This window comes from Ixodes scapularis, unplaced genomic scaffold (genome assembly GCF_016920785.2).
Source record: "Ixodes scapularis isolate PalLabHiFi unplaced genomic scaffold, ASM1692078v2 PGA_scaffold0__279_contigs__length_252992795, whole genome shotgun sequence".
Taxonomy (NCBI): domain Eukaryota; kingdom Metazoa; phylum Arthropoda; class Arachnida; order Ixodida; family Ixodidae; genus Ixodes; species Ixodes scapularis.
Window position 1 is genome coordinate 118214143 of NW_024609835.1, and position 20581 is coordinate 118234723.

At 43.7% G+C, this 20581-nt stretch overlaps 1 protein-coding gene across 1 annotated transcript; it reads right to left on the bottom strand.

Annotated features, from left to right (window-relative positions):
* Positions 1–8645: 8645 nt before the first annotated feature.
* Positions 8646–9158, bottom strand: LOC120845940 (sulfotransferase 2B1-like). The gene has a single exon (XM_040217503.1). The coding sequence runs from the start codon at positions 9156–9158 to the stop codon at positions 8646–8648; it is 513 nt and encodes a 170-aa protein (XP_040073437.1).
* Between the last annotated feature and the right edge of the window lie 11423 nt (positions 9159–20581).

The window sequence follows — 20581 nt, forward strand, 5'->3', positions numbered from 1 at the left end:
TAGAAAAAATGCAAAAATTTAACAAGACGAAAAGCAGTCAGGGTGCCTGCTGGCAAAAATGGCTGGTTATTGCATCTCTAAAAAATCAATTGACGATATGGACACTAAAGATGCGGTATGTTGATTCCACTTCGATGATGGATTGGGAATGAAAGAGTCTAAGTAAGCGGAGGTGCGACACTAGGGAATTCTAACTTTGTACTGATGATAAAGGCGAAAGGAGATGTGCGGGGAGGGAGAATAAGTTTTTCTTTTAAAGTAGGGATAGAGTAGTAAATTTTATGAAAAAGCGATAGACGAGATACTTTAAGGCGCAAAGAAAGAAGGGGCAAAGATAAGTTAGAATTCATGGTGGACACACTGGCTGAACGATGATAATTACAAAAGATAAACCGCGCGCCACGATTTTGAATGGCTTCAATGTTAGATACGAGTGTGGTGTGACCGAGATCCCAGATTTCTGCAGCGTACTCTAATTTAGAGCGCACTAGGTTTTTGAATAAAAGTAATTGCAATGAAATCGGTGCTATAGTAAATTATTTTTTAAGTAACCGAGCATAGAGTTAGCGTTTGCAGTGATATGATCGATGTGAGCGTTTGATGACATGTTATCAGTAATATGTGAACTCCAAGATATTTGTAGGAAGCTATGATTTCCAAGAGGGAGGTACCAAGGGTGTACGAACGTGGTGATGAGTAACGTCAAGATACACGCATCGCTTTGTATTTGTTAATGTTAAGAGCCATACACCACGTGTTACACCAGTCCAAACAGTGTCTAAGTCAGTTTGAAGAAGTTGAGCATGGGAGTTATTAGTGATTCCGCGATAGATGACACAGTCGTACGCTAACAAACTAACAAAGGAAGTCAGGTTCTGAGATAAGTCGTTTATGTAGATGAGAAATAATATAGTGGACCTAAGACGGAACCTTGTGGGACGCCTGATGTGACAGAACTGAGGTGAGAATTAGCTTGATTAGCAAAAATAAATTGAGATAGATTTGTTAGAAAGTCTCTAATTCAGGATAAAATGATGAGGTAAATTTTAGGTTTATTAAGTTTGAGGAGTAGAAGCTTGTGGGCAACTGTCTCAAATGCTTTACTAAAATGAAAACAAAAACGCAGTTAACCTGGAATCTGCGATCTAGAATAAAAAGTACGTCGTTAGAAAAAGACAGCAGATGAGTTCCGCACGAAAGAAGTTTACGAAAGCTGTGCTGAGAAGGAATAAAAAAAGAATTATAATCTAGAAAGTTAAAAAGGTGTGAGTAAATGACATGCTTCATAATTTAGCAGGGTGTACAAGTAAGGGAGATAGGCCGGTAGTTATGAGGACTATGTTCATCACCTGATTTGTAAAGTGGAACCATCTTTACTATTTTCCAGTCATTGGGAAGTGTAGAAAAGTTGAGCAGTTGTTCAAAGATTTTGCACAAAGAAATAGTGCTATATACTTTCGTTTTTTCCAGAACTATAGATGTAATGTTGTTGACACCACAATATGATTATGACTTTAGACTTTCCATTAGCTTAACTATGCCGTCAAAGCTAAAAACTAAGGGGTCCATAGGCAGAAAGCTGTAGGAAGGGGAGACAACAATCGAAATCATAAGAAGAGGTATCAAGGAAAGTATCATTTAGAACATTAGCTCATTGACTACTCGGTATGACTCCACCATCTAAACATCTAAGTGATATGAGGGATTCTTTAGATCCATTCACAACATTCCAGAATTGCTTAGCATTCTTTAACAACATTAAAGGTAAGGTATGATTGAAAAAAATTAGCTTTACTTTTGTAATTGCCGTTTTATATGTTTCAGCTGCGTAGTGATAAGCATCCCAACGTTCATAAAGGTCGGAATGCTTTTCAGAACGGAAAAGACACTTCCGATTAGACAACCGTTTAAGTCTGACATTATACCAGGGGGACGTAGGGTTGGAGGTAATGGTTCTAACTGGAATGAGAAAGATGCAATGAGTGAATTAACTTTGTTTTTGAACATGTTCCAATTCTCATCAACTGAGCGCTGATCAAAGTTGACTAAAAACACATCGAGGTACTCAGTTAGTCTGCTGTTGATTAAGTCAAAATTTGCTTTGCTGCAATCGTAATAATGTCTGACACTTTTAGGAGAATCACGCACGGTTGTACGTAAGTTGAAATGCAGAGCTGAATTATCACTAATGCCTGGTAAATAAGTAACAAGAGAGATAAGATTGGGAGCCGTAGTAAGAATGAGATATAATACACTAGCAGTTAAGTCAGTAATTCGGGTAGGCTCAAGCACAACATTAGAAAAGCTGAAATCAAAGCAAGGGTTAAGAAAGTCCAAATTCCGTGAAGAACAGCTTACAGCAGAAGGAAACTCGCCAGACCAATCAATGCACAGAAGGTTAAAATTGCCTAGTAAAAACATTGGTGTCAAAGAGAATCTAGAGCAAATAGCATTCAGAACGTCATGTAAATAAAAAAAAAAAGACCTGATTGATAAATGTTAAAAGCTTCAAAATGTTTAACAAACGCTGGTGAGAGACTTGGTCAAACGACTTCGAAGAATCAATAAAAATTACATAAATTTATGTCCGGGAATGGATGTTCTCATGCACATCAGCAAGAAATTCAAAAAGGAAATTTTTAAGGATCCTCCTTTACGGAAACCGTACTGGTTAGGAAAGAAGAGTTTATATCTGCGAGGTAACTATACAACGTGGCTGCAGATGACATGCTACTAATTACTACTACTCATTGCTACTACTAATCACTACTAATTACCAACACTTAAATGTACAAAACAACTCATGTTCAAGTACAGAACAGCGAGCGGAACAAACGGAACAAACATAGCTGAAAAGGAATCGCACGGCGAACGGATCCCGCAGCGCATTTCGTCTGCTACGTGCGGAAAAAAAAAAACAATCGCACGGTCGGGTGTAGTTACGTGACTTTCGCCACTCACTCTCTCCTCTCCACTTCTCCGTGCGGTGCGGGGGTTTCGGTTTCAAACAATTGCACCTTTTGGCTTTATTAAAAAAAAGATACCTGACTCTGTAGCAAAATATTTATTGGGTAGTATTCCGACCCCATAATGAATAAAAAAATTAAAAAAATTATTTGGGGGGTGTCAGTGTCCCTTTAACAATTTATCCATGAATCTATAGTATTCGCAATTCCTGCTCTAGATTAAAGCCGTTTTTTAGTATTAAGAAAGTTTTTAATGGTCTAGTAAAACAGGACTTTTGATTTTGAGATGCTATTTTTATTTTTTGGCACAAATATCTTTAGAGTTTCTAAAAGCTATTATTTGATAAAACTCCAGTTCTCTTCATTGATCTGAGATTTAAGGAACCCTGGAAGTCATGCAGGAACGTTTCAATGGATGGCGCAATATCGGAAGAATTTGCTCTGGCATTGTCAAAAATCAGCTTGTTTTCGCAACATTTCTTTAGAAACAGCAATGGTTCTATCTACCAAGCAGTGGCGTACCAACTTCTATTTAAGTGGGGTGCAAACCCGACCGCCCCCCCTCCCCTCCCCGAGGCCCCCCACCTCCACCCCAGGGCCGGGGGGTGGTGCCCTTAGTATCCCTTGGGCGCCGACGGCCAGTGTTTGCCCTGCCCAGTGGTGGCTGTTCCGAGGAGGAGGGGGGGGGGGGGGCAAAACACATGTTTTGGTCCCCCACTCTCACAACTGGGGGGGAGGGGGGGACACAAGCGCCCCCCTTGCCCCCCCCCCCCCCCCCTCCGGTTGGTACGCCCCATGCTACCAAGACAATTCTATGATCACTTGTTGCCGCAACGACATGCACAAATAATGTTAGGTCAAGGATCGATGAAAACAAAATTAGTCAAGAACATAATTTACATGCGTTAAAACGAACACAACCTGATCAAGTGAACAAGCTGTGCAAATGTCGATGAAGTCTCTACATTAAGAAACATTTCTACAATTACTATCAGGCACACACTGAACTCAGTCAATTTCAGGGAAATTAAAATCAACCCCAATATCTACGGGACGCTGATTATAACGCAGTGTTACGAAATTCAGAACACTGTACAAATATTGAATGAGCATGAAATCTGCATCTTGAGGTCTATAACAAACGTCTATCAAGATATAAGAACATTGCTAACTTAACTCGAACAAATCATATTTTAATATCAGTCTGTAATTCAACTCCCGAGGCGAACTTTTTTTTTTTTTTTTTAATTTGCACAAGGCACCTTTTTTTTTTTTTTTTTTTACAAAGATTCAGTTAAATTCAGTTTTTTTTTTACAAAGATTCATTAAAGAGCTCTGTATTGAAAGCTGGTCACTAGTTATATTACTTGAAAGCCACGTTTCGGTACCTAGAATAACCAAGATCTACGCACAGCGCGCACAACACGGACCATACTGATGGAAGGCCGATTCCCTATAAATAAATACTTTTGAATCATCCTTAATATATTGCAGCGCAGTACGTGATATATTAGAAAGTTCAGGCGTCATACACATGACTGATTCGAAACAGAAACGACAAAAGACTCAAATAAAATGAGCGACGCCTTTTTTTCTGTTAGTTAAAAGGACAGCTTTTAAATTCAATGGCACAGCCCGGACGCAAACAATTGTCCCAAGTAACTCGATTGAAATGAATATGGTGCGAATAATTTCAATCGAAACCTAGGCGTATTACCTTAATTTGGCACACGTGGCACTCTTATACTTGCTACCCATATATTTTAAAAATATATTTTAGTCAATATTTAATCCCAATAATAATTATTATATCAGTAGCCTAGCCTTCCGTAGTTGCTGTGTATAGCTGTCCCAATGGAGCTGCCCCTTTAAGGGCGTCATGCTTCAGTCGGCCCGAACTACTCCCAAATAAACAAAATTACAGAAGGACGCATAAGATTCGTCTTTAAGAGCGGAACGCGCTAGCTAAACATTTAAACCACACGCTAATTCCCAAGCCGTGAAAACGTGTCTGCGTGGCTCAATAAACAAAAACAAAAAAAAACAAAAGTGTCTGCGTGGCTTAGTGATTAACGTGTCTGGCTCGCAACCGAAGAGTCGCCCATTCGAATCCTGCCTCCACCTAAAATTCTTTCATTTTTTTTCTTTAGAGCAAATGAAAAACTTTATAAAGCAAAATCATTTCAGACAAGCGGCGACCTTTAATTCGCATTGAATGTCGTGTTTTTAATCACTTTCATTCAACGCGTGACGTTACGTTTCACGTGAGCGTTGTGGGTTGTTTGAAATCCCGCGCAAAGTCCTGTGTTTGTGACGTCATGACCCATTGACCAATCAGGATTTTCCGTCACACGCCGCCGATGCCAGCTTTTCTGCGACACGAGCTCCTTAAAACTATCACTTTAAAACTGAATTGTGCCACGGTTCGCATCCGAGGGTTATTCCTGTGTAGCCACTCTGCACCTCAGGCGCAAACTTCCCCTCTGACGTGCTCTTTCCTGGCGAGAAAGCGAGATAACAATAAATGCCAAACTGCAATTTCGTGTTTTTTTTGTTTTTTTTTTACGCGGCACAAAGGATGCTTTTCACGATAAGACTGACGGGGAAAGCCGAGATCCCGACTCTGCATTTCCGAAGGCGTCAATCTGAGTCGCGTACCAAGTTCTTGTCCTTTCACTATTTATTACCCTTCGCGGTAGCACGTGAGTCTGGAAATTCTATGCTACGTTTACCCCTAAGCTGACAGCGTAGTGGTATCTACGTGCTCGTTCGGCCTGTCATACGTCTAACTTTCGGCCCGTAATCACGCCCTCGCCTATACCCACATGCAGACAGTGGGGTCACATAATAAAAGGAAAGCAGTTGATTGGTCCGGCGAGTGCGTAGCTGCAACTGCACTGTCAGCTCAGGGGTAAACGGGCTATAATGAGGTAGCAACTTGAGAACTTCCAAACAGTCGAAATTTCTTTGGCATTCATCATCAAACCGTTTGCCGGTGCACCGGTTAAAGTTATGATTTTGCGGGGTGGACCGACTGCGGTTCGTATTCACCATAAAGTGTTCGATTTGAGTTTTAGTTTGGTGCATTGGTTCAACTCCCTGTTAAAGGGATCGTAACAGCCCCCCTCTGGTATGCATGTTAGCTGTCTATGCTCGATCATTGAAAATAGTCATAACAAGGCAAATGTACACCATACGACGTTCCATTCGGATCATTTCGAATACAGAGTTTAATGCGCAAGTTGTAATAATTAAAAGTGTAAAATTATACATTCGGTTCGTTTACAAGGTGCTGACACCCTTTTTTTTATATGCACAACAAATTAGCACTCGGGCTTTTAAGTATGACGTCCAATGTCTGGATCCCTTTAGTGTTGATGCTGTTGTTGTTTTTCTTTAGCATGTTAGAACTGTAATTTTTATACACATATTTTCTCTCTTTCAGAAAGCGATGACAACACGTCCTTCAATTAAATTTCATTCCAATGGTCAGGGCAATGAAATGGGGCGTTTTACCAGAAACCAACAAATTAGCACTTTTCTGAAACTCGTTCCAGGTTACTTGGTCATTCGAATCGCTGTTCACGCTCCTTCACGTACACTCAGGAAACGATTTCTTAAGTCTCCTTGTCACCATCTCAAAAGCAAGTATCCGTCAGTAAACAGCTAATTGTGCTTTAATAAAAAAAGTAGTCAAAGCGGTCTAAAAAGAATTGCGGACGAGAAAACGCGTGGTAGACGGTATATGCTGCACGCAATCCTGGGTCAAAGGTACCCTGTAATAGGATATTCAAATCTACGACAGCTGTAACATTGTGTCCTACACAACGCCACAATTTCTGACCTAAAAATACTATTTCAGTCCGCCCGTTCGCGGAACGAAAAGTATTTTATCTCTATTGCAGTAACGGCAAAACCACCGAAACAGCTGTTCGCCCCGAGCAACATGAGAATCAATTAATGCAAGACGCACCTAATTTGTTAGGCCATTACGAGGTACGGTTGTCCTTGCGGCCCTATCGTTGCTGTTGTTTTCATTGCCGTGGATACAACGAACGCTACTATACCCTCGCTCTACTTCGGTGGCCATCGCGCCAGCCGCCAACAAAATGAAATCAGGGAAGCCACAAAAGACAAGCAGAAAGCGCATAAGGACTTGCCCAATATCTGTTCCGGTCAGTACAGTGTTTGCCCGTTATGTGCCGTCCGTTTTGTTGTAGTCGTGAATATTGTCGCTTTGCCGTACAGCCTGCCCTTACTTTACTGCATTGCCCCTACTTTACAAGTATAAAAAATGTATTACTCAATATAAGAAGGGTGTAGCCAAGGATGCAGATCTCCTCTACGCCCTTTCTACACTCCTAAGGGCGTAAACTTTTAGTGTCGTGTCACCTTTGTTTTATTGAGAGTGCATGTCTATAATAAAGAAGAGTAACAATCGATATCCGTTAGTGGTCGAGCTAAACTGATTAAAAAACAACCGATGGTTAATGTTCCGAGGGCATCGCGGGGCGATATGCAAGTACTGGTAATGTATATAGTAGGCTCATTCAATGTACCTTCCCATCATGCACCAGCTGCACTTGGTACGCACCGCCGTATTCAATTTACGAGTTTGGAATATGAAAACGCAGCCCGAATTCGTTCTGAACTTTTCTGCACCACGCTACACGCGTCTGTTCCGGCGCAGTTGGGTGCAGTTAAATCGAAGAAGCCCAAATGACATCAGCAATAACTTACATGTTATAAGTTCAAAGCAACAAAAGGAGGTGCAGATACGAGCTGATAAAGGACAGGTGAGAAAAGTAGAAGTCAGGTTTAATACTTAAAGCAAATTTACAAAATAGCAGCGTTCGACACCAAAAATAAAAATTAAGAGCGAATAACATAAAAATTAAAAACAAGGGCTAATAGAAGAAAGTTTAAAGAAAAAGTAAATTAGAAAGGAGACATTAATGAATGAGCTGCATTGACTTTCCCGACAGTTTTGTACACTGTTGAAACGGAATCACGTACTTGGGCTAATTCTGGGTGTGGCTACCTGATTGTTCGTAAAAAGGAAGCCAGGCCATTCTGTGTTTGAATGCGAGGCCAGCTCTTCGGTCAAGTACGTTTTTGTCTGGGAAAGGTGGTGGGTGGCGACAGTTGTGGTTTTTCCTGTGCTTCCGGATTAAAGGCTCAGTGACTACAGTGCATCATTGGATAATACGCAATGCCTTCTCCAAGTTAAGGTAGGTTCTCGTTGGACCACAGATTCATCACATCACTGTCCGCGGTTCTCACCGCAATCCAGTTCTTCATACCCCTCACCTGATCTTCGGTGAAGTGGTTTTTCCAGTCTCCGATTACGCCCTTCCGTACAGAGTTTCTCATGAAAAGTATTTTCGCCAATAACCTGAAGGATACCTCGCTTGCTTCCTTGGGCGTTCTATTTTTCACCGGCGACGACTCGGTTGACGCCTCGGGAGGCGGCATAAATAGAAAGTTGCTTAACGTTTTCTTCGTGCTTTCACTGCTGCAGACATGCAGTATCCGTGCTACGATGCCCGGATCGTTTCGTAACCACTCGCCGTGGTCTTTTCCTTAAAATTCTGCGATTTTCAGCACCCCGCTTTTCGTGTCTTTCTTGAGGTCCTCGTAAGTCATAAAGAGGACGTTGGCGTCATTTCGATGCTCGTACTAAGAGCGGAGGCTCTCAAAGTAGTCACCGAACTCTACCTTCCCTTCTAGAAACATGTCCAAGAACTCCTCGAAGGTTCCCTCCTCCAAGGCGTAGGCAGGCGCGACTTTGATAGCGTAGAGACAGGAGACGCAGCAATCGTAAGGATTCCTCGCGAGATACAGGTACTTGGCCTGCTTCGAATATGGTTGTTTCGGGAAAGGAAGGTGCGTCTTAATGGCGATCGGTCTGGGAGTTCTGCCAATGTGTCCGCAAGCCTCCAAAAAGGGCATCTTCGACCAGAAGTCTTGACTGTTCACGGGGGGAACTCTGTCGTTGAAGATGGCGCACAGAATGTATTGGAGCCAGGTTGTCCCACGCTTCGGATAGGTCACGACGAACACGTCCTCTGGTTGCGCTTCGTAGGAAAGCGCCGAGCGAACGCAACCGTCATCAAAACAGTAGCTCAGGAATAGGCCTTGAAGCATCCTGTAAGCTTGACGATGTTTCCTGGTGTCCTTGTCGCTCTGCATCGTCTTTGTTAGTCGCCGTACCTACCGTAACCGGAAGAAAGCATTGGGCGTGATCAAAAGGCACGGAAGTAGACCGAATTTCGAAGTTATTTCATACTCCTATATGCTATTCAAGCAAGCCCTGAATAAAAAGCAGTTACCCTCGCTCTGCATAAAATTTTTACTAATAGAGGGGACCCACGTATTCCTTGATCCGGTAAAAAATCAATAAAAAAAATAGAGAGGAATGAGTCACATGGGATAAGCTGACAAGGAAAAAAAATCGCAAAATTCAAACTCTACTGGCATGTACGCCGTATAATGCCGAAGCAACCAGCCCCAACGCTTTGGGTCCCCCGAGGAGAATGTGGCATCTAAAACACCATATGCGGTCTTGTGCGCAGCAAGGACGACGACAAAAGGAAGGAACAGGACACAACAAGGCGCACAAGATTGCATAAGATGTCAAACCAACTCGCCCAAACAACCACTCTTCCAAAACACCAAGCTTCTTGGTGTACCGAAAGCTTTACAGTCCCCTATTCTAATACTCTCTAATAAATCAGCACGGGCACATTCCAGAAGTTATATATAGTCGGTGGCAGATTAATAAGCTCCCACTCGAGCGCGAGCATATTACCCAGTTTACCATATATTATGCTTGAGTTGTTTGCATAATGAAGCTCCGCATCTTGAACTCAGGGACTCTGGGGTCCACCCCTTCATCTAGATTTATACTTAGTAACTTCCCTTTCCCCATCAACCCCCACAATCCTTTCCCTCTTACCTCGGGAACATCAACCCTAGACAAGTGAACCTTTCATTAAATAAGACATGTTTTCTCCCTCTCTCTCTCTCTCTCTGTCTCTCTCTCTCTCTCTCTCTCTCTCTCGCAAATTGCTGAGTGAGTACTGCACCGGCAATGCGATCGGAACACCAATTATGACCTTCCGTTCGTTGAAGTCCAACCAGTGCGCCGCCATGTAGCAAACAGAATAATTGTATATGTTCCTAATTTCCACTGAGAACGCAACTGAACCAAACTGGTGGACGATTTTTGCCACTGAGGCATGATTTCTGGGGCGCATTGCCGCTTGCCATTCTCATTATGCAAATTTAATGAGGAAACCGAAATGATTGGTGTACAGTGCCTTGCGTGAGCTTCTAAGAGTGCAGTGTCTTAAAAAAAATTACACTTTTACTTCGAAGACCGAAAAAAGGGGAGGAGGGGGGGGGGGATTTTGTGGCAGGAATTATAATAGCGAATTCAGAAATACTGCTTCCGTGTTCAATTCAGACGGACTTCGACGCGACTTCAAGTAAACCTACCAAGTCCACACAAGTTCTGAAGGTAGCCAAAGGTGATTGAAACAACTTGTAAGGGAACTTTGCGGGTACCTCAACGTGGCAGTTGAAGTTCCGCCAATAAAATTATCCTATTACCAGGGTTCCGAAGACAAGAAGTTCCCAAACGAAAAGTCGGCTGCTATTCTGAGGCCTCCAGGAGGTTTGTTTTCAAATGCTACAAAATACCATTCCAGAAACGGTCTTCTGACCGCTGAGCGTTCGTATGGAGCATACTTTGCTCGCTTTCCGAAGCGACGACCAGCTAGGCTGTGCGAGGTCGGACGCAGAGCTCTGGTTTTTTAATGTTAGGTAGCCGCCTGGTCAAACATCAGACAAGTAAACATATAACTGAGCCCACCCCAAAACAATAAGAGATACGGATAAAAAAATACTACGATATGGTCATCATATTCTGCACCACATGTGACAATCCCCCGAAAAAGCAAAACAAAACAAAATGAAGTGCGGCAGTATAATCCGTGTTAGATAATGCAATGGCCTGACATAAAATAAATAAATAAATAAATTTCGGATAATCAACAAACGTTGTCCACGTAAAGGTTTTTCTTGCCTTCACGCGTAAGAAGATAAATGCAAATACCCCAAAGATGCTACAGATGGCTAACACGATAGCGAATTTATAAAAGGACAAAGCAGAACAGGCGGCCTGTAACTTCTTCTCTTCAGATATTTAATCCTATATAGGCTGTGCACTTTCAAGTTGAATAAGGTAAATGGCGAACGCAACGACCCCATGGGCCGATCAGAGCAACGGAGCGAACGAAGCAAGTGACGCGTACCTCTTTACGACTTGAGTGCACTTCTCCCCGGCGCCCTGATTCACTTGCCGTATTGTTCGCCTTGTTTCGGGTTATGCTGAAACCGAGTATCGTGGAGCTGCGAAAGTAATCTACTATCCTGTCGGTTCATTGTTCACCAATCTGGGGCTCATAGAGCCCCAGATTGGGGAAGCCTCGTTTCACAACCGGCGTGACATCGTGATAGTATTGATATTGATTCCCGTCATCTCACTACCGGAAGGTCTATGAAAAAATACTTCCCTGGGAAATGTACCGCGTGATGGTCGGATATTACGGCGGTTTATTTAGTTTTCGCGGAACTTGATTGAAAGCCGCGCCTTGTGTTCCACTAAATCTTTACATACTCGCGAGCAAAAAGTGAGCAATCCTGTATTACTCAACATCACAAATAGATTTCACACTGTAACGCCGCCACTACAATTTGTATTTCTTCTTTAATTCAATTTATCGGACGCTTAAAAGTGTAAGCAAAAAAAGTGGATTTTTGTTTTCCTCAGAATTAGTATATAAATGAATAATAAACATAAAATCAACTTTAATTTTTTTGTTGTTGTTGTTGTTTTTACGTACAATTACTTTGATGCTAATAAGGTCACTATAGTTGCTAAGAAGAAGAACCAAAACGTTGCCAGAGGAAATGCATGAGCTCTTTAGTGACATCCTCTTAAAAGCAAACATGAGGGTATTCAGCTTTCTGTTTGATCCGCATTTTGCGGCTCAGCATCCACCAGATTTCTTGCACATATGAAAATGGTCCGTCAAGATATTTGCCTGGCCGCTAACCCCTTTTCTCAACAACGACAAAAAAAAATTAAAAGAAGATACGCCAGAATTAGCGGAAAATCAGCGGAACTTAATAGGAGACTGGATTCTTACCTTTTTTTTTTTTTTTTCAGGTTTCGTTTGAAAATGAGATGAGGTTAGCAGACAGCGCTGGGGAAAATTTTAGTTTTGTGTAACTTTGCACTTTCCGAGCTGAATTCAATCCGATCGATCTAAAAAGACACGGTGCGCGAAAAACATTAATGCGCCTAACACCACTAATAATGTATCGTTAAAAAAAACCTGCTACTTTAGGTAGCACTATTACCTGCAGATATGCGTTCGATTGGCACATAAACACCAGTGTGTTATTTCCTTCTACCACGCATCTGCGTGAAACTCGCAAGGCAGGCGAGCTTGTTTGGAAACGACAACAGCTGGAAGAGGGCAAAGGAAAAAACAACATTCGTTTTCTGTTAAAAAAGAAAAAAAAAACAGAAGGCTCTGCCGCCTCATGCAGGTTGCCGAATAAAAATCAAGATGACCTCAATCGCAACTAAAATTACGATTTAAATCATGAATTAAATCAGATCGGTTTTACTGTGATCATTGAAATCAAACCTGTCCCGACAAAATAACCCCTATTATACTCCGCGACAACTTTTCTTGGCAATGCAGTGGAAGGTACGTCCCGCGTCCCCTCTCCCATTTTGAGCGTACGCAGGCTCTCCTCCTCTCCCATTTCCAGGGAGAGGAGGAGAGCCTGCGTACACTCAAAATGGGAGCCGGGACGCGGGACGTACCTTCCACTGCGTTGCCAAGAAAAGTTGTCGCGGAGTATAGAACGCTCGTTTTGACAAAAATCCGGCCCTGTCTTTAATTTGCCAGCGCTGGGGAGAAGGGGAGAGAGAGGGGGAGGAGGTGACGCGTGCGACGCTCTCATTCGTCCGAAGCGCTTACGTCAGCACGCGTGAACTTCTCCCTCTCTTCCTGGTGTTGGCAAACTGACAGACACCGCCGAGTTTTCGTCAAAACGAGCCCTTTCGTTTTCGTGAAAGGAGCGTCTCACATCTGGCGTGGAGCTAGAGAGGAGGAGGTGCCGCGGCGCGTTGGAATGCAAGCGTGCTCAGTTGCCGCTCTGCCGTCGCCGGTTGTTCTTCGCTCTGGATTTCCATAGTAGTGGTGCGTGGGCTGTGATGTATACGTCTGTAGTTAAAACGATGTATGCGGTTCCCTTCATGAGTAATATGGATGCGGTTCCTTCCACAAGTGGTATGGATGTGGTTCTTTCCACAAGTGATATGGATGACCGTATCCAACGGCGTCGACCAGGGTTGTAAAGTACATATGTACAAGTAAATGGAATTCGGTATCTATGTACGTTCGTTGTACCTCAGGTACAAACCTAGGTACTTTCATTTCTCGGTATCTGTATTTGTATCTCAGGTACATTTTCCAGTAACTCGTAACTAAGTGAAGTCACTTTTTACAGGTCCTTTTCTATTCACTTCGTCGAAACGGTAGAAATTATAAATCTTGAAGCATTGACACACTACCATGTGCAATGATTAACGTTGAGTTGGGTACGACCCGGGAGGCACTGACTTGAACGAACGACGTTTTAGCGAACGAAGCCCCGCCCATAATGTTTCATCGAACGACACTTTAGCGGATGGCGGTGTTCAATCGAGCGGACGGTGGATTAGCGATGCCGTTCGAGCGACACCAATGTATTGAATCGCTTCGGATTTCCGTTTAAGGAAAATGGCGACCTGCTTCCTTCATCTCAAACCGAAATCGACTTCGTGGCGTGCTTGAAGCTCCAAGATATGAGCAGTTTCTCTTGCCTGTATCTTGTCCTGGTGGTGGCTCTCTTCTGCCGTAAATACAATATAAAGTATAATTGAAAATAAATTATAATTACAATCGTAAAGCGATGTAACATCGCCGTATCTAATACAGTTTCCACTCAATAAATCGGATACAAATTTTGCAAGTATCGAAACTGAAAAGAGTTCTAAAACAAAAAAAGCTTATTTTTCTTTTCATTGGCGAAAGAAAAACAGAAACTAGGAAGCTTGAAGCCTTCCGCTCGTCGTCGCGAAGGTTAGGTGCATAATGCACTCGACTCGTGCGATTCTTGATGCGGCCGACGTCTTCTGGATCCGTCGACGTCAGCGCTGCGGCTGAGGGCAAGAACGTCGACAAGCGAGTTTCGGCGGTTTCGGCGTGACATGGTAAACAGTGGAAGCTGTAGCCTCAGTGAACCAATTGGAGCGTGGGGATAAGGCACGTGAGGACTCAGCTCCGATGTGGACATCGCATTGACACAGTAAAGCACATTTATCGAACTCGTTTTTACGTGTATCCTCGGTATCAAAAGCTTAATTTCTAATATAATCTGACAAGTTTCGGAAAAAATAAATAAAGAAAGTATTCTTTCTTCATCCATGACTTGAACCAACACGCTCTTCTACTAAGCAAAGAAAGTATTTTTGAAGTAACTGTACCTGTACCTAGGTACATTTTTAAGCGAATACGCACTAGGTACCTTTTCGGATGAGTAACTGTAAATGTATCTTAGGTACATTTTTGAAGTAACTTTTACAACCCTGGCGTTGACGAACTCTGACAAGCAGAGAACAAAAAAGGAGGACAAAATTACAGGAAGATCCATTGGTGGATTCTTAGGGATGCTTTAGCATGACCCTTGGGAAACTCCACACACGTCCCCCTCTGAGAATTGCTAACGCTGGCCCCTTCACTTCTCTGTTTTGGCTTTCGTTTTCGCTTCCTCTATTTTTAATGCCTCTTTCTGGCCTTGTTACGGGGCCAGTGTTAGTGATTCCCAAAATGGGGACATGTGTGGCGTTTCCCAAGGGTCATGCTAACACATCTCTAAGAATCCACCAATGGATCTTCCTGTTTGATTTCTATTTCAAAACAAGCCAAATGAGGCTTTAACTGGCCTGATTTTTTTGTATTTGTTTACTCTGACATGCAATAAAATATTATTATTGCTATTATTATTTATCATTACTATTATGATTACCGACATTTCCTTGAATAAAAAAGTAGCTACGGCTTTGTTGGGCGGAGCCTTACCTCGATTAAAAACGAAAGGTAAGAACGTCCGCTTTTTGAGGGTTGTATTTCAAACGATTAATTCGCCATTTGATTTATCTCATTTAACCAAACGCGCATTTGAACCCTCTCGTTTGAACCCCAGTTCTCAAAACATCTTAACAGGATATTGCTCACTTGAGAGCATTATAATTTGGTCCCGTTCGCACTATGACCGAATGGCACTAAATCGGCATGCTAGAAAAGCATCCAGCAAAAAACTTGTGTTCAATACACGACGTCGCAACATGTATTCCGGTCTATATAAAACATCGGCATATATTTTTCTGGACTTACAAAAAAAAAAAGGGGGGTTATAGCGTATGTTCCAAAGAAACATAGTGATCTTATTTCTCACACAAAACGCTGCTGCAAAAAGTCTACTGCATCCTAACAAGCACAGGTCCTGACCTTCGCTGGACGCTTCAAAATTAGAAACATTAGTCGAACCGTGGCAAAGGAACACGTTTTTGTGCAAAACGGGGAGGAGTCGCTGATTTTGTTTTAACAACAAAAAAGTTTTGTTTGTCACACACGGCCCTGCTGTCGCTGTCAGTCTTGGGGGATTTACGCAGAAGAGATTTCTTCACGGATCTAGTTGGTGCTTTGATACTCTTGGACCACCCGCGCTGCCGAACCCTATACAAAAAATTATGTCTTCACCCTAGAACGAACAGGCGTAAGGAGGTACCTAGCAGCATATCAAGCTCTTTGATCGTTGCTTTCTGCAAGTCGCAACAGGCGCTTTGATAAACGTAGCGGAGCTTTATAAACACAGCAGCTGATAGACTATACAACTAAGTGCATTTGTGTGCTTCGCATTTCACGAGAAATCAACACCTCCACAGCCAGTAAATAGCAGCCGGTCCACAGTGCATTCGGTACGTCCGATGGAACTGTGTGACGTTATTGGGTACGTACAAGGGAGACGTCTCTATCCCCAATTGGGAAGAGTTCCATGTTTCCGTGTTGATCCGGCACAATTTCCACCCAGTCTCGACTATCCTCGCCTTTAGGTTACTGTAATTGTCTCTCAGCCGAAAGTCCTTCCGGAAAGGGGTATCTTCCGTACAGCGTGTGGATCGAGTGTTTCCCATGAGTCACCATGTTGCCGTACACAGCTTGTCTGCAGTCTTCCATCTCAGCTGACACGAACACGTGACTGCCCCTGACAACCTTATCCATGCAGACCTTCTGCGTGTCACTCGCAGTGGAATCCTTGTTGGGCGATCGTCTCCGAGCGGCCGCCATGGCACCGATGATGTCCTGCTTGTCTGATCGCCGCAGAAGGCATTCAAATTAAGTGATGTTCTTCGCGCAGGGCAGCACTTTCCCAGATGCAAGCTTGAGACAGAGCTTTGTCACGGCGTCGTCGGCGGCCCGGTCACATCAGGAACTCAGGCTGAACGTCAGCTTGCTCTGTAACTAAACCGTAAGCGAGGGTCCACCGGTCGTTCAGCAGAAGAGCACGATACGTCCAGCCAGGACGCGCTCGAACCGTTTTGGTACAGGGTACGAGAAGAGCATTGGTGTTGGTACAATACAAACGCCACGCCTTATATATTATTGAGAAGTTATCTTCGCGAGATGTAGTTGACTAGACAAAGATTCAATGCACAGGCGACAATCGGAATTAGCAAAAAGATGAAGTTGATCATGGGTGCTTCACAAAGGACGACGTCTGCAAGAGTTGAAGGCTTGTGAACAGTGTAGAAGACAATAATTCTGTAGTAGAGGACGCCGGGAAAGAGAACGTGTCGCAATCGGTTTTCGGTGCACACACCCTTATCAACGATGATGTCCACCCTCCTCTCGGTGATGTCCGCCACCCATTGCTGAAAGTTCATTGTCACTAGTGTGTATTCAAGCCCTATAGAATCTCAAAAGATTCAACAATACAGTTCAGCCTTCGGTTGGCACATTCAGTGGCATACCACCCAGCGCGAGACATCGGTTCTTGGCAGCGAGGTTATTTGCAACTTTCAGCGATGGTGTTATTGGGCAGAAGATCGAACTATAGGGGGAGCCTAATGGAGCTTGTTGTCCCCACAGCCCGGTGTTTACTAACACAGCATAACAAAAAAATTTAACCTCGTCATGCACGGCCTTGGCACGAGCGCTTCGTTCTTACCAGAGCTCTGGTCGCACGAATCGGCATCTTCGATGTCGTTGATCAAAAACAAAAAAGAAAATTCGGTTTGTTGTCCCCACAGCTGAAGCGTGCCGCTAAAGCCGTGACTGCTCAATCTCCTCCCCAATACTGCGGTGCCAGAATTGGAATTCCTGGCTCCTGGATGATCGGCTTCGCAATAAAAGTACATGCCTACACCTTCCTGGCGCGGAACTAAGAAGCAAGGACCTTATATTGCTCATATTTCACAAAACTAATATTAGTTGCGCGTCGCAAACCCAACCTCGTATGCTGCTGACCTACGACGATCATTCAGATGACAGCCATTTTGGTAGCTAGGTACCAGTGCGCCCCCTATAAACCGTTTTACAGAAAAAAAGGCAAGAGAAAAAAGGGAAAAAGAACTGCCGGCGCTTTCCTTCCAACTGAATGGTTAGGAACGAGCGAAAGACCGCAGAAAGACGCCTTGGACGCGTGAGTTTCTCTATGTTCGGTTGTTTTCTTTGTGGTTTATTCTATTTTATTGTACTTCGAGATGTAATTAGATCTAGGGGAATCAATGACGACAATAACCTGGTCTTCGGGACATCCTTGTTCGGTAATAGTCTGCACGAATAACAACTGAAAGCGCAGAATATTATCGGAGGACATTTGTCCTCCGATAATATTCTGGGACCCGACAAGGTAACCACGGCCTCAACATCTCAAACTCCGCCGCTTTCTAAATGACCAAAACCTCCGGCGGTAATGGGTTGCTTCTGCAAACAGAAAATACTTTTTCCCGACGCCGTCCTTTCGAGAGTGCTCAGAAAATTTCGTGAATAGAGCGCGAACCGAACTTACCGCTGTTTGTCGATGGACATAAGCTACGTTCGCAAGGTAAGTGCAAGTTTTCCTGTGACAATCGCTGTTTCAGCTTGTAACTTTTCTTAACTTAATTTATTTTAACACTGATATTTTGCAGTGGTGACCTTGATCCGATTCTATTATCTAAAACGCTTCGTTGAAGGCTCATTTCTGCCGCCGGGTGTGACTAGGAACTGTCGAAAAGTTAGCACATCGGTTTTCCTTAATCGCGATCTCTTGCGCGATTGCAAAGAGCCGCGAACTTATGTTGACCGTCAGAACGCGACTGGGCTCTATTTAATTTTGCAAATCAGTTCCTAACGTATGGTTAAAAAGACAACTTCCATTTCTATTGTTAAAGCGTGCTTGTCATCATTTCGAATCGTTCATTCGTCGATCGACTCGCTTCAGCAATGGGCTCATCTCGACTTCGCTATTTTATTTCTAGACAAAGGACACACTCGTCGAAACGGGATCCTCAATTAAAACTTCTATAAAAATCTGCAAGCCGGAGGGAGCTGCCTTCGATCGTTTCTTGGAATGATATTATTTCGCGCGTCCTTGTTCACATTCTATTTCATTGTTGTGGACGACACAAAACTCCAAAACTATTATCGGTGTAGCGCATCTAAAACGACAAAATACCTGAAGCGAAATTCAATCGCTGTAAATGGATACAATATTATGAGTACTCACCTCCGATTGCTATCGATGTTCAGTGCCGGCCTTCTTGGCTTCGCCACACCGGTGATTGCCATAATGCGGGGAAAGAAACTTTCCCAATCAGCTGAAAAACGCCATCTGCGGCACACAAGAAAGAAGACGGACCCTAAGTCGGATTCCCATCACTTTGGAACACCTAACCAGCAGACCCAATGCCGGAGCGGTACCCCAAAAAGCACTCTCTCCAACGTTTCTAACCGCTCAGCATGGCCGCAGAACCTCACGCTCGCTTGATGGCTCTACACTATTCAAAATGGCGCTATCCACGATAAAACAGTCTATAAATCGTGATTTTCTTCTTTTTTTTTTGGGGGGGGGGGGGGGGGGGGAGGGGGGGCGGGGTTGATTTCTGAACCCTTCCCCCCTCCCCTCCTTGCCTACGCCACTGGTTACAATAGTCTTTTTGTGAGAGCCGGTGCAAAGAGCTAGCCCGATAGCGCATACTCCTGCCTCCCCTGGAGATCCAGCGGTGAAAGTCGCACTATTTACCAGCTTAAAATGCCCGTTAACAACTGCAAGCGCAAACTTGTTCTTGTTGCACGATGCAGCGTCTACATATAGAACTTCATCAAACCCGCCCAGAATCCTGCCTAGCGTCTTGGCCCTAGCGACCCATCTATTCGTATAAAGGGAAGAATGCATATTTCTAGGAAGTGGTTAGCAGATGGCATGATCCCTGATACATGAGGGTATCTCTGCATATTAGCACCTTAGCATGGCGTGGGTAATGGATTAGTATAGAGAGTCTGTTTAGAATTCCTCCGCCAGTCCTAGAACACGACAGACGAAGTATTTGAGCAGATTTGTGAGCCTCAATGAGTTCGGCAACTGTGTTGTGTAGCCCCAATTTAAGGAGTCTATCGTAGGAAGTGCAGGGCGGAAGGCCGAGCGCCGTCTTGTACACCCGACGAACGAGGGTATCTGTTTTATTTATATCCGTCCTCTTGAGGAGGAGGTTAGGGAGGGAGTAAGTAATTCTGGATAGGACAAAGGCCGAAATGAGCTTGCATATATGACTACCTCTTTCATGCCTCCTCTGCGATTGGAGATTTTCTTTATGAGATGCGAAATTTGGTACACCGTGGTATGAAGTTTTGCCATGGTCTCGCTTTTAGATCTGTTGTTGTGGAATGTGAGCCCGAGTATGCGGATGGTATCGACTCTGGAAACCCGGGTGTCGCCAATCTTGAGAACAATACTGTTAGGTGGGAGAGGAGGGTGTCTCTTGCCAGACTCTTCTTTGACAAGAAATTCGGATTTGTCGGGCGATAGATCTAAGCCAATTTCCCTAACATGTTCGCGGACCGTGTCGAAAGCTCGCTGCATGGCCTGTTCTATTGCAAAGATACTGCCTTTCGTGGTCCAAAGTGTTATATGATAAGCGTAGATAGAATGTTTGGTACCTGGGATCGCATCGGTGCGCACCGGTAGATTTAGCATAGCCAAATTAAAGAGAAGAGGTGAGAGCACGGCCCCTTGAGGAGTTCCCTTGTCGCCGAGCTTGATGGTGAAACTACAATCTCCGCCGACCATAATTTCAGCCGTACGGTTGCTGAGGAAGGATTGAATGTATTTGAAAGTGACCTAGCCCATGTTAAGCTGAGAGATTCTCTCTATGATTGGTTTATGAGCTACTTTGTCAAACGCCTTGTGCATATCAAGTCCTGCTACGAGCCTGTATCTCTTACTCT